At 41.6% G+C, this 26,741-nt stretch overlaps 1 protein-coding gene across 6 annotated transcripts in view; it reads right to left on the reverse strand.

The window, feature by feature from the left end:
* Positions 1-24,868, reverse strand: part of LOC149312355 (chemokine-like protein TAFA-5) — a 358,468-nt gene extending 333,600 nt beyond the window's left edge. For all 6 annotated transcript variants that reach the window (XM_089524449.1, XM_089524452.1, XM_089524454.1 and 3 more), the window contains exon 1: positions 24,288-24,868. In XM_089524449.1, the coding sequence (XP_089380575.1) occupies positions 24,288-24,573 (286 nt within the window). In that variant the 5' untranslated portion in view covers positions 24,574-24,868. The remainder of the gene's footprint in view (positions 1-24,287) is intronic.
* Between the last annotated feature and the right edge of the window lie 1,873 nt (positions 24,869-26,741).

Consider the following 26,741-nt stretch of genomic DNA (forward strand, 5'->3'; position numbering starts at 1 on the left):
GATATCCCCAAAATTGAAAATTCAAAGCAAATGAAAAACAGGGGGCAATACCCATCAGCTTAGGAACTAATAATGAAAAGGAGCAGCAAACAGTTGTGTACTTCAGAGAAAGAGCCAGTGGCCACAGGCCAAACAAGAGACATAAGAGAATTTAACTTCTTGCCCTCTCACTTTAAGGCTAGACCAAAACATTTTTAATCTACTCTTTATGTGGTTAAGAATGAAACAACAACTGCCATGTGCACACATACGCAAACAGAGAGAGGAGAGGAGAGGAGAGGAGAGGAGACACAGAATTTTTTTTTTTTTGGCAGTATAAGGGGCTGTCAAATCCGGAACAGCCAAATCGGGAACACTGAAACTGCATGCTCCAGCTCTGATTTGGCCTTTGCAGGGTGGAAAAAGGAACCACAAAAAGTGGTTCCTTTTTGCACCCTGCAAAGGGCACGATAGCCATACCTCTGTGGCTTTACAGCGCTCCTTTGGCCCTGCCAGAGGAGCACTGTGATGTGATATGCCGTGTGGTGCAGCACGCAGCATCATGCTGGCCTGGTGGCAGAGCCTGGACATACCATGGAGCCAGGGCATGCATCGTGTAGATGCTACACCCTAACTCCACCCCCAACCTGGCCAAAGATGCCAGTGTGCACAGCCCCTAAGGCTCCTTGCTCTGACATAAAGAGACCACCATGTTGTGGGTTAAGTGGGTTAAATCTCAACTTTAATACAACATAGACCATACATTCTCCTTTCAGATACAACATATCAGAGGTGGAGAAGAACTGCTGGACCTGATCCCATTCCCCACCACCACTCCCCTCTCCATTTGTGTCATGTCTTCTTAGATTGTAAGCCTGAGGGCAGGGAACCATCTAACTAAAATATTGTATGTACAGCGCTGTGTAAATTTACAGCGCTTTATAAATAACAGTTAATAATAATAATAACATATAGGAAAAAGATAAGGGGAAATCAGGCTCTATGGTTTCCAAACCAACACTTACTCAAACAGGGCATTGTGCAACAGGTGTCTGTTAGTAAGCATCTGACAAAACTTGCCATAATCTCCACTCCGTGGGGTGAAAGGAATGGTCCACCCAGGGAGAAGAACCATGCTGATGCCCATACTGCAGGTTAGACCCCCTCCACCTGGACCCCATGGCTCCCCACTTCCTGATATTGCACACTGTAAGGAAATTCAGAGCACAGAATCATCCTAAATGGTGCTAAATCAAAACATGGGCACAATTATGGACTTTCCTTCAAAAATAATAATATTATTATTTTGTATCTCAGCATCCAACCTTAGTAAATAATACCAAAGTAATATAGCATTTTAAACCAAATCTTTCAGGCTCTAAGGATCTTGTTTAGACCTGTATAAATATAAGTTTTAAAATGTTCAAACTGATTTAAATTAATAAACAAACAAACAGCTTCATTTATATACTGCTTCATACTGAACTAACAGTGTCTAAGCGGTTTACCACTGTAAGCTGATTGCCCCCAACGATCTGGGTACTCATTTTAGTGACCTCGGAAGGATGCAAGCCTGAGTCAAGCTTGAGCCCCTTTGCTGGTATTGAACTCGCAACATTATGGTTTTGAGTGAGTGGCTGCAGTTCAGGCATTTAACCACTGCACCACCCGGGCTCCTAAATTAATCTTTTTTATATAGAGAATTAGACAGTTTTAAATTATTCTTAATGTTTGAAATGGCCTTAAATTGTTTTGAATTGTTTATTGTCTTTATGCCATGGTGAAATAATGTGATATAAGGCAGGATATAAAGATTTATATAAATTAATTAATAAATAATGACTGATGCAACAAGTAACACAACAAAATATTTCATTGCAATATATTCTAACAACCAAATGCAATGGGTTTCTTTCCAAACACTTTAATGAGTAACTAGAATGGGTTGCTTTAAAAAACAACTTTACAAGTTCTGATTTGCATATAAACACTTTCATATTATAAAACTACTAGTAGTAATCATCACCAGGATTAGAAACCCATCAATCCTAACTTCATCCCACTGCTTGCTTGCTTGCTTGCTCTCTCTTCTCTCCTCCATTTAAACTAATTTTCTTTCAAATTAGTCTTTCTCCTCTTCCATCCTGGTGTTTATTGATTATTTCCACCTCATAATTTTCTTCCCATCTTTATCAAATATCAGGAACTCTCATTCTGGGTTGCCGTATTACATGAAACCATAGATTGTGGGACCCATAAACACTTCTCCCATTATCTTGTGAAATACTGTGTTACTCACAAGGCAGAGGTGATAATCAAGCAGTCTGCCCGATACGGCTGAATGAATACCCATACCATTTCTCACCATTCCCTATGCTGCCTAAATCATCTGGGAAGCTGTGTGATACCAACTTCTGTTGGAGGAGATGTAGCTACTGAGGTGGAACACTTGAGTCTTGCCATAATTGCAACATATCCTTACTGGTTATCCATTCCACCTGATTGCACTGTAATGCGAGCAAGACATTGGCACTGAGCCTATCATCAATAATAAAGTGGGACCATCAACCAATGCTAAATTTTAAGGAAATTCAGATATATTCAGAAGTGGTTCTGGGCTTAAGTCATTGCTACTTTGTTTGATTCCTGTCTTGCATGTTGCCACTCTAATGGCTCAAGCATTCAGGGAAATGTCTTTCTGTGCTGTGTTGTTGTTATAGCAATAGCAAGGACATTTCTATGCTGCTTATCAGTGTACTTAAGCACTCCATAGGCAATTTACAATGTATTTGTAAATTGCCCCCAACAAGCTGGGTAATCATTTTAGTGACCTACAGAAGGATGCAAGGCTGAGTGGCCCCTGGAGCCCTGCCTAGGATTGAACTCACAACCTTGTGGCTGTGCATGGCTGGCAGTACCAGCATTTAACCACTGTGCGACCAGGGCTCCTATTGCTATGTACTTTCAAGTCATTTCCAACTTATGGTAACCTTAAGGCGACCTTAGCAAGATTTCGTTTTCCCCTGAGGCTGAGAGAATGTGACTTGCCCAAGACCACACAGTGGGCTTCATGGCCAGGCCGGGAATTGAACCCTGGTCTCCAGAGTCCTAGTCCAATATTCAAACCACTATGCTGGCTCATTTACTTCAATTTTTCCTAGTAGCTTTTGGCACACTGGTTTGTTCTAGAATGCCAACTTAAATTAGAAATGATTGTCTAGAAAAAATAGCTGTGTAATGCCTAGATATGTCTCTCACTTAGAAGATAGCAATTTCTGACCCTCCAGATAAATTTATGCATGTTTGTTTTGGGCAGAAAATAGCATTTTCTGGACAAAACACCCACTTGCAAATTTTGCACAGAGTTAAGTTCTGAACTGCGAAGATTCTCATTTGTTCGAGATTCTTCTCATCAGGGTTTCTCAACAACAAAACAGTGGCATCACTAGAATTGGTGTCACCACAATGCAGTAACTCATGTTGTCATTCCTCATGTCCTGTTTTGCCCTTGGAAAGCTACTCAGCATCCTAGCTTGAAACTTCAGCATCTTAAGGAAGGAGAGGGAGAAAGAGTTTTACAGTTGCCCCCCCCCCCCCTTATCCATGGATTCACGCATACACAACTTGAAAATATTGAAATAAAGTGTAAATTCCAAATAGCAAACCTTGATTTTCAATTTTATACAAGGGACACCATTTTGCTATGCTACTGTATTTAATGTTACTTGAGCATCCAAGGATTTTGTTATCCAGGGTGTGTCCGTGTCCTGGTACCAAAGCCCAGAGGCTAACAAGGTCCCACTGCACTCACCAAGGAATCTGTATCAAAAACAGTGGTCATTCTATCCAGTCCAGGTCTTTCACAAGTCAGCAGTCAGTCCGTTAAAGCAGTCCAAAGAGTAATCTGAAAGTATAGTCAGAGTCCAGGCAGAGGTCTAAACAAGGAAGATGAATGGTTGTGAGCAATGCTGGATTGAGGGAGGTGCTGGGATATTTATAGCCCATCCGGGTCTTGCAGGCACTCCTTTATTAGCAGTCTGCTTCTTACTTAAACACTGGGAACTCTCCTTTTCCTGGCATCTCTCAGCAGGGGTAGGCACTGGCAAGTCCAGCTCTTCCCATCTTTATCAAATATCTCTTGTGGCTGCTGGGAATCTTTCCCCTGTGCTGGCTTTGGGTTCATCACCTGGGGCTTGACACTTCAGGCAGGCAGCTAGCCCACAACTCCAGTGAGTGGGAACTGCTGGCAGAGGGAGAGATCTGGTCATGTTTGGCTCTCTCTACCCATGGACCAAAGGCAGGGAATAGGGGGCCCAGACCAGGCCTCATGACCTCTTTTATAGAATCCATCCATCTAGCATGTGACCTTCCTCTCTTTCTGCTTCCCCACTTTTGCAAGAATTATTGTTTTTTTTCCCAGTGAGCTGTGCCTTCTTATGATATGGCCAAAGTATGACAGCCTTCGTCTAGTCATCTTAGCTTCCAGAGATATCCAGTTTGATTTGTTCTAGCATCCATTTCTTTGACTTCTTAGCTGTCCATGGTGTCCTCAGCAATCTTCTCCAGTACCACATTTCAAATGATTTGATTTTCTTCCTATCTTATTTCTTCACTGTCCAGCTCTTGCACTGTTTTGTTTTCCATATCTGTTGACATATGTTGGTTAGTACTGGTATTGGTTCTGTCAGGGTGGGTTGAAGCAGTTTGATTGTTGTATCCCTTGTTCCTGGTGATTTATTTTTTTTTCCCATTGCTCTAATTGCAGCTTCCACATGTCTTTTTAGAATTTGGGGTTCATCCTAACAATAATGTGCTTATATGAAATAAAGGACTAAATAAAATCATCCTCAGTAGTGAACTGTGATTTAAATATTTGAAATGGAGTTCTCCAAAGACTTACATCAAGATTTAAATCAAGGTAGTTTAAATCAAGTCAGCTTCTTGCTCCAACAAGCTCACATGACAACATTTGTATCTCTAAGCCAAAACTTCTCCTCCCAGGATCCATTCTTTCTTTCTCTTGAAGAGACAGCTCTGGCATACTAAAAAAAACTACTGCTCATAAGGGAATCTTCTCCACAGCATGTTGTTGTGTTCTCAAAGTGTCTTCTGCCCTTCTCCACCAAAAATATATAATCCAAGATCAGAAACTTTAGTCCTAAAGCTAGTCCTACTGAGGAAAGTATTATTAAGAAATCACTATCTTTACCCCACAATTGGTACTCAACATTGTCCACTTGGGTAAAAAGCATAACCAGGGAATTCAATTTTTCAGAAGTTGTCAAGATCAAGAGGTAAAACTACAATGCCATATGTCAGCTATAATGTAACGTATGTGGGGTGGAAGCAAGTACAACATATGCCATTCTTTCCTATATGACAGATAACATGGAAAACTGTTATCAACCACAGTGATACACTGCCTAGCACTATTGTATTATCTATCAATGATTTTGGACTATAAGTACAACTCTCAAAATATTGAAGTTGAAGATTAAGAATGGGAGCTTGGAAAGAAGACAGAAATGAGATCAGGAGTTCAGAATTGATACAGGAAGAGGCAGGCTTAAGATAAGAGGCAGAAAGCAAAAGGAAGGAAGGAAGGAAGGAAGGAAGGAAGGAAGGAAGGAAGGAAGGAAGGCTGTAGTGCCTATTATGATTTATTATCTTTACATAATCTGTGCTGTCTTGCCATTCAACACAATAATTAAAGATTACTTATTCTCCTTTCATGAAAAAAAGGAGATATTTTGGAAGATGACTCTGGTTTTTGGGCACCAAAAGAAAGAGAATATGGAACAAATACAAACTTTAAGCTCCTTCCACATTATCATCTACAGTGGAATGAGATATGTTATAGTCACTATAGCAAAAGGATAGCTACATGAAAAGTTTATAGTCTATGTCCTAGCAGCAGGGGTTCTCTGCTTTCGGGAAGGACAGAGACAACAAAAATGGGTCTAAAGGTCAGTCACTGATCCATTACTTATTTATTTGATTTATATTCTGGCTTTCTCCCAACACTGTGGTTCATAATAGATCACAAGATTTTAAAAAAATTATAAATAACACATAAGAAATTATACTGCTAAAACACAACCAAACCAATTGTAATATTAAAACACAATTGAATTACAAGCATATCAGTTAAAAAGCAAAACATCCCCTATGAAAAGCCCCTTCCTCAGAAGCCAGTAAATTGACCAAAGCCTGCCTGAATAAAAATGTTTTGCTTGCTGGTGAAAGGACAAAAGGGAAGAACCAGCTTAGCATTTCATAAAAGGAGGTTCAATAGTATGGAAGCAACCATCCAGAAAGTCTTCTTTCACATCTGCACCAAACATGTTTCTGAGGGTGATGGAGCAAAAAGATGGACCTTCCCAAAGCTCTCAGAGCCCTTGCAGTCTTGTGTTGGGTAATACAGTCCTTTAGAAAGTTTGGATCTAAGTCTCATAGAGGTTTCTAAATCATAGCTTTAAACTGTGCCAGGAAAAAAGTTGGTTGCCAGTGAAACTGACATGTATGTGTATATGTGTATGTGTGTGTGTGTGTGGGGGGGGGATTATGTGTTCCTAACCAGCTCTAACCAAAAATGTGGGTGCTGCATTTTGATAGTTCTGTATATCAAGGGACAGTTTTTGTTTTTGTTTGTGGGTGACTGATGAAAAGAGCATAATCCATAAGCCATGGCTGCTTTTATTGATTTTTCATTTTCTTTTTCTCTTTTTTCTTTCATTTTGGTATTCTGAAAGAGTTGCAGAAAGGTAACACAAATTTGTTGTTCAGGTGAATAAAATTATTTAAGTCTATCATAGGAGCAAGAAATGATTAGCAGATGGCGTTTGGGTGGTGATCCTGTTCAGAATGTATAACCTAGCTACTATGATGCAAGTTCCACTGTGTGGGTAAAGGATAATAGCCTTAGGTTAGTAATAGAAAACAAAAGCAATTTTCAAGGACCTATAACATCATATAAGCTAGAATATTCTTCCTTTCTTATCTTTGGAAGTCAACATGCTGAAATCACTGACAAATTTTCAGTGTATGGCTCATAATAAATCAGGGAAAATTGAATGTATTCTTTATTTATAATGTATATAATGTAGTTTTTAATTCATCATTAAATCTTTCATTATCTGCAATTGAGTTTGAAGGGATACTGTTGAAATGTTTAAAGATCATATATCATGCTTTGTCTTAAGAGTCAAGCTTTTTCAAACACCTGGTTACTCAATGAGTAGTAGGATTCTATTTACTTCAAACAAGAGTATTAAAAAAAATTCTGTGAAATGTTTTGGGAGTATCTCAATATTGCAGGTTCTTAAGGAATTAACAGATCATTAAGCCAAGAACCACAATTATCCTCAATATGGTTAACCATTTTTTCCTCTGCACAGCTTGTGTTAGGCTTCTAAAGATAGCAGCATTCATTAGAAAAATACAGCTTTTTCCTTCATGTGATTTGAGAGGCATTTTAGTATGTGACAGCAATAGTATCAGATTAGTTTTCAGAACTGCACAATTTCACACTGCACATCAATAGTGCATAAAATATAATGGGTTCCACAATAAGCTCAAGTCACTATAAGCTGAAGAGTCATATAAACAAATACAGGTGATGAATACACAAGAACTCAATTCCCAGATAAACACTTATTTATGTTTTATTTCAGATTTTGGTTTGAAAATCATTTTTGCTAAACAAACACTCTGGGCTGATTCAGACATAATGCCAATCCAAAGTTTAGTGCTCTGAGAATGAGCTTTTAAAGAAGCCTCTGGCTTATTTGCTCCCCTTCCCCTTATATGTGGCAATTCTCTCCCTTTTCTGTCTTGAGGCAAAGCATTGCTTGCTGTTTCATCCAGAAGGAATCATTCAGCAAACAAAGACAGTAGAGATGGGGGGAGAGGGATTATATGAACCCAAGATTGCTTAAAGATTTGCTCTTTTGGCACTGCATCTGATCCAGCCCTTTCACTCATTATACCACCCACACATTTTAAAAATAAGTAATCAAGCTGCTCCTCCCACACTCTTTTGAATTATTATTAATTTTAATTGCTACATCCACTTCACACTGTTGTAATGGATACTGAGCATGTCATAAACACAAAGAAGGAAAAAGAGAAGGAAAAGGTATCCTAAAAATCAAAATATAGCATTTTTAGACTCTGAAACATCAGTTTCCATGGAAGCAAGAATGATCACATAATGAGCTAAATTATCAGCCCTAGGTGTTTGGCTTATTATAAATGAGGGTGGAAATGATTAATTCATATATGGTGTCATTCATACACATACAACACCAAATGCCATCTGGTATGACTGCTTAGTTTCTCATCATATCTCTAAATAGGGAGGGGGGGGGATACTATGATCGTGTATACAAATTTCCCTCTCTATGTGTCATGAAGGTAAGTTATTTATAGGCCTCAAAATCAGCACAGCAGAGTTTTAAGATAACCGCTAGAGGCCTCAAGTCATTAGAAAGAGGTAGGGTTTTCTTTTTAAAAAAATCACTGCTTTTTCTCCTCTCAAAATTTGTATATATCACCTGTGTTATCATTACTGCACATATAAAAAAATTGTGGCTCAGTACTTGGACTACAATGCACTAGAATACACTGTATTTAAAATATGAAATGAATTGCACTAATGTCCTGCTGGAGAGCCAGTGAGGCAAAGTGGCTTGAGTGTTGGACTACAACTCTTGGGACAAGGGTTTGATTCCCCAGTCAGTTTTGAAACCCACAAAGTGACCTTGAACAAGTCACACTCTCTCAACCTCAGAGGATGGCAATGGCAAGACGCCTCTGAAAAAACTTGCCAAGAAAACCCTGTGATAAGTTCTTCTTAGGGTCACCATATGTTGGAGACAACCTAAAGGCACACAACAACAACAACAACATCAAAGTTCCACGGAACTCAATAGAATTTGCTTCTGATTAGATTGCATTGTTAATGTAAATGAACTGCTACAAGCTTTCTCCTCACAAAGATATATTCCATCTCTCACACAAGTAACCACAAATACATGCATTCTCCCATACCTTTTACTCACCCTCTCTATTCCTCTTTCTCAGTTAGCTTTTACAACAGGAAACAACCTGCCTATTCACACCCCTTTCTGATTGGTTGTTAGGGCATTTTCCTACCCTGAAACTGCCTTCCACTGATTTTTTGACTGATTTATGGCTCACCCTGTAAAAAAATACCCAGGAATCATAATGCTGGTGGTAAGTAAAATTAATGATACTGTTCTGAATGACTTGGTTTCTGCCACAATAAACAGCATAGCACAATAAACAGTATGTCAGGGCGTCTAGGTTCCAGTGACATTCCTGTGGTTTTCACAACTTTTGGAGGGTATGTGTCCCATGCTGTTTTCCAATCAACCATGAAACCAAGAAGCAGAAGTTGTTTACAGTAACTTGACACCAACTGAAGGAATCTCTGTGTGTTTAGGAAAGGCAAGAAATGTATATTAACCCCAACCACTAACCTTACCCACAGTGCTAACCTGCAGTACATTAGAATTCCAATGAGGTCAGAAAATGCAACTTCTGACTCAATGCAAGTACTTGTTTTAATCCTGGTGCCTGAGGGTTAAAGTTAACTATGGTATAATAACTTGCATGACTGAATGAGCCATCTCAAATTCTGAACTGCTCATTAACAGCTGCATTTGTCATCATTTATCACTGTAGACATGAAATGATGGCCACTCACTGTGAGCCATCCCCTAAGGCCATATACATTCAGTATGAAATAGAAATGCACAGCATAAGGAGTTCTCTCCTAGTAAAACGTTTTAGGTCAGTTCACACATGTGATGATGTGGTAACACGTTCTATTCTTATGTAATAAGTCTAGAGAAGGCAGAACTTAGGAACCCATTTTTGGACTACAATTCTCAGGATGTTCTAGTAAGACACCTGGAAGCAAAAAGCAAATTCTTCCAACATCTGGGTACAAGTCAGCTACTGATAAAATTGAAGAGCTGCAACAGAAATTGAAAGCCAAGCACTGTATATACTATTTACCAGGACTGAGGTGAAATAAACATGTTCATAAATTATTATTTTGTAAAAACTGGAGACATTTCAGCAAGAGAAAATGAGCAACATAGCTGAACAAGCTTACTTATGGCAACTATATTCCCAGAAGTCTTTAGATGCCATTCTTTTCTTGAACAACAGAACTCCAGGAGGAAAAACTAGGTTCGTGACTATGGCCGCATCTGCACTGTAAAAATATTCCAGTCTGACACCACCTTAACTTCCATGGCTCAATGCTATGGAATTCTCTTGGTCTTCAGGGCCTATTCACATTTGTGAGAACAACTTTTGTGCAAATTACTAAGCAATAATAATTGCTGCTGTGTTGCAGTACTATTAAAAATTAGAAGATGAATTTGCATCTTTTTTGATTATTCATTGCTTGCTTGCTTATGTGTGTTTGTGCTTCTGCACAAAATGTGAATTTTCTACAAATATATTATGTAGGCACCTCAGTGAAAACAAGCATGCTTACTGTCTCATTCTCTTGCTGGAGGAGGAAAATATTCCATGTGTTAACAAACTCTCTACATGTTGTGTCAATGTGTCAAGACAGTCCACCTCATAAAGAATTAGTATTTCAGAAAGATTTCATCATACTCTTACTGTACAGTCAAGTTAAAGACTGTATAATCATGTTAAAGCCAAACACAAACTGTAATGGGGATATCATACTATGGAAACAGAGCGAAGGAAAGGAGAGCAAGTAAGAAGTGTCAAACAAAATAAGTATCTCCAAGATAGATATTACTTTCAGGCAATATTAATTTTTGGAGAGGCAATATCCTCTAGAAGGAAGGTAGAGAAATTGAATCATTCATTCATGATTCTTGTTTGCCATGTTTTGAGATCTGGAGGGGAGGCCCTTCGCTCTGTCCTGCCATGTTCATGGGTACATTTGGTGGGAACACAAGAGAGAGTCTTTTTAGTGGCTCCATCCAGGCTCTGGAACTCCCTTCCCAGAGAGGCTAGACCAGCACCTTTCCACAAGCAAGTGAAGCCTCTTTTTTCCAGCAAGCCTTTGAGAACTGATTTTTTCAATGGAGGAAGCCTTGTATGATGTTGTTTAGTTGTTATTTCAATTTTTATAATAGTTTAATTGCTTTTTAAAAACTCTTGCATACTGTTGTTAATAATGTTTATTTTAACTGTTAGCTGCCTTTGAAGAGTGAGGGAACTAAAAGCTCTTCCTCATGCTAGTCTATACCAGAAATTCAGGACCCTGGACAGGTAACTTGGAAACTGAACTGAGATCTAGCTTGGGCAGGCTTGTTTACTTTCATTTATAGAGTAGACGCACAAAACTAATAAAAATAAACAGAGCAAAGGTAATACCATGTTGAAAGCAGTTTTTCCCCAGCCCCCCTTTCCAGTTCTTCTCTAGCACAACAGTAGTTTTAACCAGAAAGCAGCTGTGAGAAAATATCCACTGAACCTGAATGTTGCAAATGCTTCTTAGCTGGTTGCCCTCCCAGAGGCTAGTTTTACAGACTCTCTTTTTTCCTAGAGTGCAACATTTCTCAACTGCGGACCTGTAGTCTCTTTGCTGACCAGAATGCTGCTTGTATCCTTGTTGTTGATCAACTTGTTTTTACTTATGCATGGCTGACTCCTGTGACTTCATGTTGATCTGAAGTTATAAAACCTTTGCTGTAATCCATGAAGTATCCCCTCTTGCTAATGAAAAGCATCTGGTGCATCCATGCTTCTCTTGCAAGAACCCCCTCCTCTTTGATCAACAGTAATAGTTGCTTGTGAGAAAGTACTTGATCTGGCTGGTTCAGGGCCCACTTGTTATATTGCATTCCAGAGTGGGACCCAGTAAGAGTTCTGGTATTCCAGAATTCACCCAACACCTTGATTTTCAAACTGGGAGAAAGATGGGTTATATATAAATATGTTAACAAGTCAATTTATGGTGACCCTGTGAAAGAGAAACCTCCAAGATCCCCAGTTATCAACTGCCCTGCTTAGATATTGCAAACTAAGGACCATGGCTTCCTTGACTGAGTTGACCCATCTGTAATGCAGTTTCTCTCTCTCTCATCATATTACCTTCTACTTTACCAAGGATTACTTTCTTTTCAAATGACTCATGCTGCCTAGAGCAGGGGTAGGCAACCTTTTTGAGTTGGGGGCCGGGTTGCTGTCCCTCAGACAACTGGGGGGCCGAACCCGGAGGGTGGAGCTTCCACCCTCCGGGGGCGGAGCTTCCACCCTCCGGGGGCGGAGCTGCACATGGGGGTGGAGCTTCCACCCTCTGGGGCGGAGCTACATGCCAGGGCGGAGCTTCCACTATCCAGGGGCGGAGCCACATGTCAGGGGCGGAGTTTCCACCCTCCAGGGGTGGAGCCGCATAATATTTGCAAGAAGCTACTAGGGCCGGCAATGCCATAACACAGGAAAAACGCATGCACACTGTCTCAACCCACAAAAGAGCAAGCAAGTCCATGTGGGGGGATTTTACAAAGAGAATACCAAAGGAGAACAACAACAATAATAAGAGCAATATTTGCAAGAATGGAAGCGACTAGGCAAGGCCACAAAACAGCAAAAAATGCATGCTACTGTCTCAACCCACAAAAGAGCAAGCAAGTCCATGTGGAGGGATTTTGCAAAAAGAATACCAAAGGATAACAACAACAATAATAAGAGCAATATTTGCAAGAATGGAAGCAACTAGGCAAGGCCACAAAACAGCAAAAAATGCATGCCACTGTCTCAACCCACAAAAGAGCAAGCAAGTCCATGTGGAGGGATTTTGCAAAGAGAATACCAAAGGAGAACAACAACAATAATAAGAGCAATATTTGCAAGAATGGAAGCGACTAGGCAAGGCCACAAAACAGCAAAAAATGCATGCCAGTCTCAACCCACTTTCTTTCTCTCCCTTCCTCCCTCCCTATCACTCCCACCTTCTCACCTTTTCTCTCTCTCTCTTCTCCTCTCCCTCCCTCCCTCTCCTCTCCCTCTCACCTTTTCTCTCTCTCTTCTCCCCTCCCTCCCACCCTCTCCCTCCCACCCACCCACCCTTTCTCTCTCTCTCTCTCTCTCCTCCCCTCCCTCCCTCCCTCCCTTTCCTCTCCCTCCCACCCTTTCTCTCTCTCTCTCTCCTCCCCTCCCTCCCTCTCTCTTCTCTCCCTCCCACTCTCTCTCTCTCTCTCCTCCTCCCCTCCCTCCCTCTCTCTTCTCTCCCTCCCACTCTCTCTCTCTCTCCTCCTCCCCTCCCTCCCTCTCTCTTCTCTCCCTCCCACTCTCTCTCTCTCTCCTCCTCCCCTCCCTCCCTCTCTCTTCTCTCCCTCCCACTCTCTCTCTCTCTCCTCCTCCCCTCCCTCCCTCTCTCTTCTCTCCCTCCCACTCTCTCTCTCTCCTCCTCCCCTCCCTCCCTCCCTCTCTCTCTCTCTCTCTCTCTCTGCCTCCTCCTCCTTCCCCCCCCGCCCCTCCATTTATAGGAGGGAGGTGGGCGGGGCCAGGAGGGAGGTGGGCGGGGCCAGGAGGGAGGTGGGCGGGGCCCATTTGAAGGCCCGGTGCGGCTCCTGGAGCCCCGATTCAGGGCTCCAGAGGCCCCATCGGGCCTCCCAGGGGCCCGGTGAGGCTGCTGAAGCCCCGTTTCAGGGCTTTGGCTGCCGCATCGAGCCTCCCAGAGGCCCGGTGCGGCTCCTGGAGCCCCGATTCAGGGCTCCAGAGGCCGCATCGGGCCTCCCAGGGGCCCAGTGAGGCTCCTGGAGCCCCGATTCAGGGCTCCAGAGGCCGCATCGGGCCTCCCAGGGGCCCGGTGAGGCTGCTGAAGCCCCGTTTCAGGGCTTCGGCTGCCGCATCGGGCCTCCTAGAGGCCCGGTGCGGCTCCTGGAGCCCCGATTCAGGGCTCCAGAGGCCACATCGGGTCTCCCAGGGGCCCGGTGAGGCTGCTGAAGCCCCGTTTCAGGGCTTCGGCTGCTGCATCGGGCCTCCCAATGGGCGCCGCCATTTTGCCCTTCAAAATGGCGGCGAAGTCTCGTGCGGCCTTTATGGTCGCGTGAGACTTTGCCGCCATTTTGAAAGGCAAAATGGCAGCCGGAGCGGCCGAAATCGGCGGTGATTTCGGCGGCAGGAGGGAGCGGGGGCCGGCAGAAAGGCGCCCACGGGCCGCATCCGGCCCGCGGGCCGGAGGTTGCCAACCCCTGGCCTAGAGATATGCCCGAAGTATGACAACAGCCTATTTAGTCACCTCCACTTCTATTGAGTGTTCAGCCTTGATTTGATGTAACACCAATTCATTTTTCTTTTTAGCAACATTAGCAACAACATTCCCAATGCATTTAGCAACAACATTCCCAATGCATTGATTTTCCTCCTGCCAGATTTCTTCATTGTCCAGCTTTCACAACCATATATAACTTGAAAGCTTTCTCTCTCATTCACATAAAACAAAAATGTATGAAGTAGAACTAAAATGGTCCACTGTGGGTTTCATGTTTTAAAAAATCCACCATATTTTCCATGAACATCAATTGACCATAAAAATAAATTTGACCTGGATCCAATGTCTTTTGATAGGTGTGTAAAGTAGCGTAGCTGCAGGTAGAAGCCAAAAGCGGTTGGGTGGGTGGGGAGAAACTTATTTTAATATGAATTAACCTAATTTACACAACCTGAACTATGCAAAAATAAAATACAATCACTCTTCAGTTTTTGCACTTCTCCAACTTTTGTGACATAGTTCTCTACTTGAAAAATTGATACAAACATTGTGTATAATAGAAGAAATGTGGATCAAAATGTATACAAAGAAAGAAATGCACACCAAAATGCCTGTTGGTTTTGTGCAGGCTTTTTTTAACCAAGGAATCTCACACTGAAACAAAACTAACCTGTGCTCCTAAATTTTCAAAACTTGTAAAAATTGAATCTGTGCACAGGTTTACACATAACTGTCCTTGCCCTCATGCCATGTCTATTAAAGATTAGATTCATAGGTTTCAATAAGTATAGAAAAAATCTTGTTCAAATTAAGGTCTGGGGTTCATACTATACATTGCCACGTAATCAATGACTGCCTTTTTTCAAAGCATTTTCAGTATCAGTATGGATACAGTGGATGGCAGGTGGTATTTTGTAGAGGTCATTAATTTTAAAGTACTTTTTTAAATTCAAAAGTATGCTCTCATTAAAAAAAAGAGCAGCTGGGATGTCATAAAATATATGAGCATTTTATATTTTGCTTTCCTGATATGACAAAATAATCACCATAATATTTTTAAATATCTATAATAAACACGATTGTAAAACAGACTGGGAGAAAACTGGTTTGAATTCTGAAAAAGTAAAAAATATGTACAAATAATGGCACTGTAATTGGAATTTCCCCCAGAAATGCAATGGCCAAAGATAAGATATGAATCCTTCTAAGAGATCCTTTATTTCTAGAACATTTATTTGCAGTTTGCATTGGACAACAGTGACCTTGCATCATCATGAGTCTTTTCTGCAAACTACACAAAGGAAACAAATCGTTTTAATACAGCTAATTCAAAAAAGATATTATTCTTATTCTATTACATATCTTGCTAAAAGCTCTGTCAATGATAGGTAGTTATGCCCTCACTTCAGTTACCAAAATACACTCTTGTTTGAATACAGCATGATATAAAGCTATGCGTTTCTCTTAAGCAAGGGATTCTTGTGTTTTGCCCTAGGACCTTTTCTTATGTTGGTTATATTTTGATGTCAAGAGGTCAAGTGAGGAACAAACCTAAGGGGATCTTGATTTTCTCTGCTTCATCTTTTCTCTTTTCCTCCGGCAGTCATAAAGAGTTCTGTCACTAGCTTCCATTTTTACATGCCTCCAGTTCTGCACTTTGTCAAAACCAGAACAAGCTGTGGTTATTCTTATCCAAGAATAAATCAATAAAAGTTCATAATATACAGGTTGCAGTTACAGCTGGACTCTGTATCCATGGATTCTGTATTCACTGATTCAACCATCCACAGCTTGGAACCACCCCCCACCCCCACTCACCAACAAAACAAAACAAAAACAAAATCCAAAAAACAAACCTTGATTTTACTAATTTATATTGTTTTCTGCTGCTCCAGAGACTATCACACAGAACAATGGATGCAAGCTACAGGAAAAGAGATTCCACCTCAACATTAGGAGGAACTTCCTAACAGTAAGAGCTGTTCAACAGTGGGACACATTCCCTTGGAGTGTAGTGGAGTCTCCTTCATTGGAGGTCTTTAAGCAGAGGCTGGATGGCCATCTGTCAAGGGTAGTTTGATTGTGAGTTCCTGTTGGACAGGGTTTTAGACTTGATGGACCTTGTAGTCTCTTCCAACTCTATGATTCTAAGATTCTTTATGAAAGATAAAGGTTTCCTCTTTGACTAGGTTGTCAAGTCATGTTCAACTGTAGAGGGCAGTGAGCCAGTGTTGTCAAAGATGACTCTGTGATCATGTGGCCATCATGACTGCACAGAACGCTGATTCTATATAAGGGATACCATTTTACTACATCATTGTATATAATGGGACTTGAGCATCCATGGATCTGAGTATCCATGGGGGTCCTGGAACCTAACCCCAGTGGATACCAAGGGTCCACTGTACTTTTTAAAAAGAAAGCATAGGGCCAGGACAGGCTGGCACATTTTGCTAACCTGGGCCCGAACTAGGGTTGCACAGGGGCTGAGTGCTTACACATGCAGAAACCCTACCGTGCACCCCAGGCACCATCTTGGCATGTGCCCGTACAGTTGGTGTGTGCCATGACAACGTTACTCATGTGCAGCGCCTAAATAGCACTGCACATGACGGGCATCATAAGGGTGTGCCGCAGCCCTTATGGTGCCCCTGTAGTACTGGCAAAAGAAGACCCTTTTGAGGACTTCTTTTTCCAGTGCATTAGGGGCATAGCATGCAGCTGCCACATCCTGAACCCAGCTTGTTCAGGGGCAGCATAGAGCTGCCCCTGAATGAGTTGTTTGTACAGCCCCATAGTTAAGAAATGGAAACAGATAACACCAATACTTGTAGATATCTTCAGCTAATAGCTATTCTGCTCTTTAGAAACACAGAGAAACATCTGACATTTAAGTGAACCACGTTTTCCTAGTTGCTAATACAACCATATAAGCCATATTTTCCCTGTGTCCTTTTCCCATGAGAAAATGACAAGCCTCAAGGTTAGTTCTTTGGACATAGAGAGATTAGGTGGCATAGGGCATTTTGAGAATGTCCAAGCCAAGCTTTCAGCTGGGATACATGCAAAGACTTGTTCTCTTTGGGAGCAAGTAGAGGAATGCTAATGATTTTTCAGTTCCCACTCCACTTTAGTAATTTCAGTTATTGTGCAGGAAGCTTTATCCCCAAATCAGGACTGTATGTGAACATCACAGACCAGGTTTGATTTCCAGCATTGATATTAGCAACAGTAGCAGCACCAGCAGTAGCAGTTCATTTAGTATACTCATCTGGCCAATAACAGCCTTGATAAAACCAATTATGAAGAATGACAGACTAAGGACTAACAATCACAGCAGGTCTAAGATATGTATCACTTTTTCTCATCTGCTCAGTGGTAAAGATATTAGTCCCTATTTAAAAAATTCTCAATATAGTCTGTAAAGATTGGCCAGGTAACAGTTGCATGATAGAACAAATTAAATGGTCTCTAATCCCCTGCTAAAAGCTACAGGGGAAAAACACATTGATAACTGTTTTCACTTGAGTGAGATTACAGGAACAACATCTATCTGACTCTTAACAGTTGTCCATTATGCTCCATTGCTCCATGATTGTGCAGTAAACTCGAGATCACCGAAGGCTTAATCAGCAACACTGGTTGGCTCCCCAGAGTTGGTATAAGACAGAGTTTCCTCTTTGGTCTGCTTTAGAAAAATATAAAAGTGTGTTGAAAGCAATTTAAGACTTCATCAGGAGATGAAACCCAGGAAGGATGAGCTCCAGAAAGAAGACTCAAGGGTAATGAAGCAAAGATGATGTGAAGCTTCAGGTGAGAAGATAACATGAAAGGCCAGAAATAAACCAGGAGCTAAGATGAATGGTGGTGACTTTGAACTAATGAAATCATCAGCAGGTGGCACAATAAAAGCTTATTGGTACTGTTTAAAAGCTATTCCATACTGCAGAAATAAAGCAGCTTGATACCACTTTGACTGTCATGGCTCCATCACGTGGAATCCTGGGATTTGTAGCTTGGCGAGGTAATCAGCCTGATCTGTCAGAGAGGTTTGGTACCTAACCAAACTACAAATCCCAGCATTCTGTATCATAGAGTCATGACAATTAAAGTGGTATCAAACTGCTTTATTTTTACAGTGTGGAGTCTTATTTGTACAGATGTTGGGTGCAAAAGTGATAGTGTGTGGTGTATGTTGAGGAAGAACACAGAGGTGCATATTTTGGCTGTCTACGTGTAGCAATGGCTACACAGAAGGTGCACAGGCATGTTTGTCAATGTCTCGCTCCTCTGGCATAGTGGTGGACATGTGGCTACTTAAAAGAATATGGCATCTACGTTGCACTTTGCAGCCTTAATTTGTTGTTGTTATGTGCCTTCAGGTCGTTTATGACTAATGGTGTTCCTAAAATTAACATTTCATAGGGTTTTCCTGGCAAGATCTGTTCAGAGGAGGTTTGCCATTGTCTAAGAACATGTGACTTGCCCAACGTCACCCAGTGGGTTTCATGACTGAGCAGGGAATCGAACCCTGGTCTCCAGAGTCACAGTGCCACACTCAAGCTACTACACCACAAAGTCACACTCCAGAGTCACACTCAAGTCACTACACCACAAATTTCCTCACCTCCTAATCTAGGTGAATTGTGGGCCTTGGTAGTCTTAGATGTTCCTCCTTCACAGGAGTTCCTCAAAATAAGATGAGCAGCCCTTGGTCACCCACACATTACCCTTTCCATATCAAAGGTTGGAGTAAGTGAACATAGGATCTAAAATAAAGTCTTCTGTGGAGAAGTAACCTATACCCTAAAAATGGATCCATAATAATAGAGGAATTGAGTTGGTTACAATCCTGATGTTTCTCTCAAGTACTGTCATATCACAAGAACGTCCAAAATTCTCTTGCCCTTGGAATAGTGGTAGGATGAGTTCTTTTCATCAAGAGGGATATTTCTACTACCCTGTCTACTACCACCTACTCTTCTTTTGCACCCATCCACATGTTCTGTAAAGACAAAATAGGAAGCAGAGAACGACAGGGTTCAAAAGGAAGTAATGCTACATTCCTCTTCAAAGAATAAGGATTTGCTCCAGAATGTGCACACATTAAGTCAGTCTGTGCATGCCTGAGGTTGCTAGTAGCAGCAGTGTAAACTGACAGAATAAATCATTCATGTAAGTACCACACCTCTAGTTCCAAACTTCTCAGACTAACCTTCAGGCATTATTCTGAAGAACACTGAAGGTTCGCTTGGGATCATTTATCATCTGTCTTGTCCCAAAGGAGACCTTATTAATGGGGGTCTTCCAGCTGAGCTTTGCTAAGTAACTTATATACCATTTGCTTATTGGATGTGGTTAATTTGGCTTGGACTTGTGGAGTTGGTGCCCTTATGACAGCATGTGACATATACTATGCCTCCTATCATTTCAACTCTAAGGTTTTGATCTTTCAAGGATTAAGTTCAACAACCCCTGCTACTTTAACAAAGTTATGCTGATGGGTTGGCCCATCACCTCCACAGCTTTGAAAGATTGAACATATTCAAGAAGACCATCAGGCAGCATGTGAGCATCTCACATTATGAATTATTTAAATACCATCAACTGCATGGAATTTTTTGTCTCTGGAAGATTTCAGCAAACAGAAATGGTTGGATGGAAATGTTTTTGTTAATTTGTTTGAGTACACTGGCCCTGCTCTATTTATGCTTTATAATTCATAGGAAATATACCTGGTGCTGCCCAGTCTCGTGCTGATAATTCTTCTTCAAACTGAATTAAACAAAAGGCTGATTAATAACTCACTTTTAAAAATAAAATCATAGTACATTCCATACAAAATGGATCAAAAACAGGCACACATTCAGGATGTCAACTTAAATTTCAATATAATGTCTGGTAAAAATTAGTTCATAATTATATATTCTAAAGCAAACAATACAAAAATTCAAAATGTGGGTTCAGGAGATACTTGCAATAGTTGATGGACTGGCTTCAGAACTTTGCTTAGGTTTTCATCTGGGTACCATTAGATAACACACAAAGTTTGATAACTCTGTAAGGAAACATCTAGATATGAATAGACAATATAAACCAATGAAACCAGCTTCATTTCTGTGGTTACTCACTCAAGCTTTTAGGCCTTAGAAACTGCAGTATGGTTTTAGTCTATTGGGTTGCAGGTTTTAGTGGGATGTTATTGAATTGTTTAAAATGATGTTGAAGTTATTTTTTGACAGTACCCTACCTTGAGATGTTCAGGCATGTGGAAGGGTAGAAATCTTAATGTTAAATAAATAAATAACCCAGAGTGAATTGTGGCCTAAAATGACTGTGTAACAAGTGAAGTTGATATAATATGTAGGAATAACATGTTTCCCCCAGAGTTGTAGAATCACAGAGTTGGAAACGATCAATAGTATGGCTTAAGTATTCTGTATTAGCTGAAATGTCCAAACAATCATCCAGAGTAGCTCTACACTGAGCATATTGCAGTAGTAAAGAAGAGATATAATGATGGTATAAGTTACTCTGGCTAGATAACACACCATTAGTGTGCTGATAGCTGGCCAATAAAGATGGTAAGGTCTCTATTTTGCTACTAGAAAGATAAATATTTAGAAGTGAAAACAGTTTACACAGAAACACACATTTAAAAGATTTCACCACACTTGCTTTTCCCCTAGTTTCTGCTACTGCCTCCTACTAAGATCCTTCTTAAATCTGGATCTTTTTTCTTCTTCTAGTGGAAATGACCAATAAAGCTTTATCACTATAGCAACTAACCTAATTGGTCTAGTACAGGTCTCTCCTTCAACCATTGGGTGGAGCCACTGTCCCTAAATATAAGCCAAATATTTAGGGAACAAAGCAGTCATATTATCATCCTTGGAGATAAAAGAGCAGCTATCATTTCACCAAATTAAATAATATATATCCTTATAATTAGGAATGTTTTAATCTAAAGGTTTTTTTTTTAATAAGACTCTTACGAGAAAAACTGAGCCTTATCAGCTGCATCTTCACATAAAACATTACCAGCATGAAAAGAAACCTATTTTTAAAATGAAGAAAAAGGGAAGGGAATAAGAAAAAAACAACCGTTTCTCAATTTTGTTAAGCCGTTACTAAAGCCTTTCTCAAACAGACACTTAACTATTGTATGAAGCTGAATTTGGATTTTTCCTCTGCAGTAGTTTAACTGCTTGTGGGTTTTGGACTAAAGCTGTAAAAAAAGGTATATTTTTAAAGACTGATACAAGAAACTGTGTCTAGAGGGTTGAAAATGTTCATATCGTTTGAATTTTTTGATCATCAAAACCACAAAAGTATTAATTACTGATGCTTACACAATTTGAATGAAATACATTCACAACAAATTATCTTTTCATTTCTTTAAAGAAATGCACAGTCTTCCAGGAAGTGTCCAATGAAAAATGATAATGTTTTATAGAAGATATATTAGGACACCTTTTCTCCATCTGTAACTTTTACTGTTCTTCTCATTTAAAGGTAAGTCACTGGCAGTTCTTCAAACACTACAATAGCTAGATACTATGTACATTATAGTTTAACATTCCAAAGTTGTGTGTTCAGTCATGAAGGCACAGAAGAAGCATAAGCAGTGAAGCATCTCAATATGGCATGTTTTACACTCCCTGGTATTTGTTCAGAATTACATAGCATAAGACTTATACATACATACACATACATAAAACACTGACTAGAACAAGCTTACAAAGAAGTAGTTAGGAACTGTTCATTTAAAACGCACACTGTGCAATTGACAATGAGAGGCAAGTAAAACAAAAGGCACGAAAACAAGAATTCTACTTTTCCATGCTCAACATGCGATCGAAATGCAAACTGAAGGAATATAATTAATTCTAAGAAATGTCTCATTGTTATTAAAATGTATTATCCTGTAAGAAACTCTTGGCTTTAAGCAGCATGTTACCAGCCCTGTTTAATATATGTTTCACACAAGACTTGTAGGCACTATGATTTAAACGCATTACAATCTTATCTTAACAGACTTCAGTCTGTATTTATTGAGCACAAGGACACTATGCAGCCCTATGCACAGTTGCTAGAAAACAAACCTCACTGAAACCACAGGGTCTCTTACTTTCAAGTCCCATTGAAATCATTGTATCATTGATTTCACAAAAATGCATGTTGTTGAGCATTCACAATACGCATGTATTTAGACCCAGGAATTCTGCTGGGTCAAAAATCAAAACACTTTTTTAAATAAATAATTTTAAAGTGATCATAGATTTGTTCCTTCAAAATTATAATAAGTCTCTGCTTTGCAGATGTCAGTGAATAAAAGTTCCAAGTAGCATGGAGCACGCTAACAGGTTGATGAAGCAATGAGGCTCATTTAAGCTCATTTGTGGAATAGTATATAATAAGGTTAAGAGAGTGAGAGTGCAGAAGAGAAGAGCATGCTGTATCAAAACAAGAGCATTTGTGTTCTTACTCATCTAAACATAGTTTGCAATTGAACAGTGAAATAAAGTTCTTTATCTGAAAGAAGAATTCCAAGAGACTTTTTATGTTCAGAAAATTTCACAGCCCCCACAAATTGTAAATACTAAGTAAAGTAAGAAATGTTTGCAAGGGGGTGTAGGCAGCAATTCTGTATACATTCACTGAATGGCATGCAATTCTAATTAGATATGCATAGGATTGGGCTGTTAAAACTAAACAGGTGTACAATGAGTTTCTGCGAGGCCAAGAAAATTGCATTACAAATCAATTTCAGTTTTGTTGTTCTTAGCTGCCCTCAAGTCGGTTCAATGAAGATCAAATGGAAGGCTTTTTTTACTCCAACCCTGACCAAAGATCGTGTTATTTATTTGTATTAAACTGTCACTGATCCAGTGCTCTAAGACTTTTAGTCTATGAATGCTCACTTGGAAGTAAATGCCATTTCAGTCAAATGGAACTTTATATATAACTTAATACCTCAAGTGTGGAATATTTTTTACACAGTTAATTTTATATTTAAGTGCACCTACATTGATGAACACAGCATACTTACAGATATCAGAATAAGAATAAAAGATCTGGTAAACATGAAAAATAAATTAAAAGCACTGATAACAGTCCACTAATAATAGTCACAGAAAAAAGCATGCTAAAGAGATTTGAGTTTGGTCCTATTGTGGCTCTGTCCCCAAGTGACACACTTGCCATGGGCTGGGTTATAAATGGACCTAAGGAATTTCATTTGATTTAGTGATATCAGAGCTGCCACAGGATCAAGTTGTTCTGCCTTGAAAGGAGGCCAGCACAAGCCTCTTTGTGGGAAGGATTGAGAGTTTGAGAAAGAGAGATAAAGGCAATGGAAGAACTGAAGGTGAAGGAAATAAAACACAAGCCCAGCTACAAGCTGTAAATAAAGTGCAAAGCAGAATTTAAAACAGCTGGAGTCTCCTGACCCTTTGCTCTGTGTGTGTGACTCTAGAAGAGACAGCAGGCTTTCTTATTAGTTTATCACACGAAGAAGATGGGAAGTTTATCCTGTCAATATCCCGGGAAAATTGCATAATTACGTGAAACCATTTCACACGACATCACACAAAACCCACCATTAAAGTGGTCACAAAGAAGCATCACCATGCATCTTTTTTACTTTGGGGATTTCAGCAACAATGCATCTCCGCTACCACTCTGTTTGTGCAATTGCATGTGATAAGCATTTGCACAATTACTTGCCACTTTTGCTTTATTTGTGGGACGCTTTCAATGCGCTTTAATCTCTCTTGAATGCCAAAAGTAGCCCCAGTGCAATAAACTCCATGCTCCTTGAAGCACTTGGGGCTGGGTTACAAATGTACCCAAGGCATTTCTTTCCCTTTAGTGACATCAGAGCTGACACAGGATCAAGTTGTTCTGCCACAAAAGCCTTTTTAACGTTAACATGTCACGATTGCTGGACGACGCAGCTTTTGTGCGCAATGTGCTCCACCTCCCTCTCCCCAACCCCTCCAAAAAAAGACCCAACAACTTCCAAATGAACAACCTGGATTTGGCACCTGGCTATGGCTGTACTTACTGCAGTAGGCGATGAGGAGGCCAACCAAGATCATCATTGCCCAGAAAGTTGAGGAGGCGCTTGGCAGAGCACTCGCCTCTTTCCCGCTGCTTCTTCTTCTGGTGGGAGATGGAGCCATTGAAGCCACAAAGTCCCCAGAAACCACAATCGCAACCGCAGTAACACAACAGAGGTTCAGGTAAGTCTCACCAGCCAACTCTCCCCGGGAACGACCGCCTTGGTCCCCGCATAATCCCAAAGAGGAACATCTTCTTCCAAAACCCTCCTCAGGTTTGGGCATCAACATCCACCTGGCAGCATCTTCAGCCTCGGAGAGGCAAGCCCCCTCCTCCAGGTGCCAAGGAGGGATGGTGGGCTTTCCCCCTGCTGCCTCTGACAGAAGAGATGCATTGGGAACCAACGACACCCCCTCAAAAAAAGAGCCTCACCTTTCTCTTCTTTCTCTGTTTAGTCCCTTCCCTACAAAGTATGTGTCAATTGGGGAAGAAACAAAGGGAAAGACAATGGGCAGCAGGAGCTTTCCTCAACTTTGGTCTACTTCCTCAGATGCATTTGGATATTATTATTATAATCATCATCATCATCATCATCATGTAGAGATCGCCTTTTTTTATTTAACCCCCCGGTTGAAAAGGTGCCTTCCCTGCCCAGTCTGTGTCAATTTGGGAAGGAGCAAAGGCACCTCAAAAGCCCTGAGAGGCGTCCAGGAGGAGGTCGGGGTGGAAGCTGTGCTTTAAGCTGCCTTTTCCCAAGTCATTTCCCGCCCTGGATAAAAACAACAACAACAACAACTCCCCCTCCCCATTTCAAGAAGAAGAGAGGTTATAACTCCACTTCCAAGGGAAAGGGGCAACAGCTGCCACCCTGGAGAGGGAAAGGAGGAGGACCAAGTGGGCAGCCTCTGAAGGCTTTGGAGGAGGAAGAGGGGGACCACCAAGTACACCTTGGTACCCTCCCAGGTTTAAAGAAAGAAAGCCATAGGCGACCCTTGAGTGAAGGCTGAGGGGGAAGCCTCCCCTCCGAGGGCAGCCCTGCAACAGCTGCAAAACTTCCCACGGCTGCTTGGCGCCCTTTTCTCTCAGAGAGACCCTCGCCTTCGCCTCCAAAGCCAAGGCTGCGGATGGTGACGGTGATGGCTAAGGATGCTCTCGGCCAGGAGGAAGAGGAGGAGGAGGAGGGAAAGGGGGGCCCAGAGCTGAGCCCTCCTGCCCCCCAGGGCTTTCCTTTCCCCTCCGAGGCGAGACCCAGCTCTCTTCCACCGCCGCCACCTTCTCTCTTCTGCTTGCCTTGGCGCCTCCTCCTCCTCCTCCTCCTCCTCCTCCTCCTCGTCCTCTCCAGAGCCACTTCTTCTGCTCCTGCCTTTGCAGCTTTGCTGGCTCTGGCACGTCGCCTCGGCGTTTCCTCCGAGGGCCCCGGCTCTTTCCTCCCCTCCACTTAACCCTTTCTCAGCTCCTCTCTTTTCAGAGCTCTTCCAGCAGCACCTTTGAGGCTCTATACTGAATGGAAGAAAGACATGGGCAGCCTGAGCTTTCCTAGGCTGCAGGCTACTCCCTCAGAGGCATTTGGATACGATGATGATGATGATGATGCAGAGAGCTGAAAGAAAGAAATGGGCAGCCTGGGTTTTCCTAGACTTCAGTCTACTTCCTCAGATGCATGAATGATAATAATAATAATGTACAGAGCTCTTGTAGCACCTTTGAGACTCGCTGAAAGAAAGGAATGGGCAGCATGAGATTTTACTAGACTTTGGTCTACTCCCTCAGATGCACTTTGTTGTGGTGGTTGATGATGATGATGTGCTGCGCTCTGGGCCCCACAACATACTCCAGTTCCCAGAATTCTGTAGCCTTGAGCCAGACAAAGAGTTAAAGCGATGCCAACCCGGTTTATTTCTCCAGTGTGGATGCAGCCCAAGGCTCAAAACACAATCCCATACCGGCTCCCTTACTCCCCCTTTCTCCCCCCCCCCCCCGGAGAGGCTTGATCCCATTTTAGAGACGCCAAAAGAGCGAGCAAGTCTGGAGGGTGGCTGTCACAGGGCTTGTCTCTTTCTGTCCCTCTCTTCCCTCCCTCCTCAATGCGGTCTCTTTTTTCCCCCTCTTCTTTTTCCAGCGGATATGTCAGCTGCAAGAAAGAGAGAGAGAGAGAGAGAGAAGGGATATGCTAATGTTCCTCTGACAGCCCTGGACCAGTTTGGAGGCAGCACCTGTGGAGTTCATGGGGGGGGGGCATTGAGAGCAATGGGTGTGTGTGTGTGTGTGCTCCAAATGCCATTTTGCTGCCAAGCTGCATGCTTACATATAGATGACTGGAAAGCAGGACTTTTAAAGCCCTGCCACTTGTGCTTTGAAAGGAAGGCAGCTCCTTAGCGGGTGTTACTGATGAAGAAGGCAACGAATGGGGGGCGAGGGAGGGGAGGGGGCAGCGGCAGCAGGGAGATGACGTTTCTTC

Source organism: Sceloporus occidentalis, unplaced genomic scaffold, assembly GCF_023333645.1.
Source record: "Sceloporus occidentalis isolate IW3139 unplaced genomic scaffold, rSceOcc1.0.p SCAF_5, whole genome shotgun sequence".
Classification (NCBI taxonomy): Eukaryota; Metazoa; Chordata; class Lepidosauria; order Squamata; family Phrynosomatidae; genus Sceloporus; species Sceloporus occidentalis.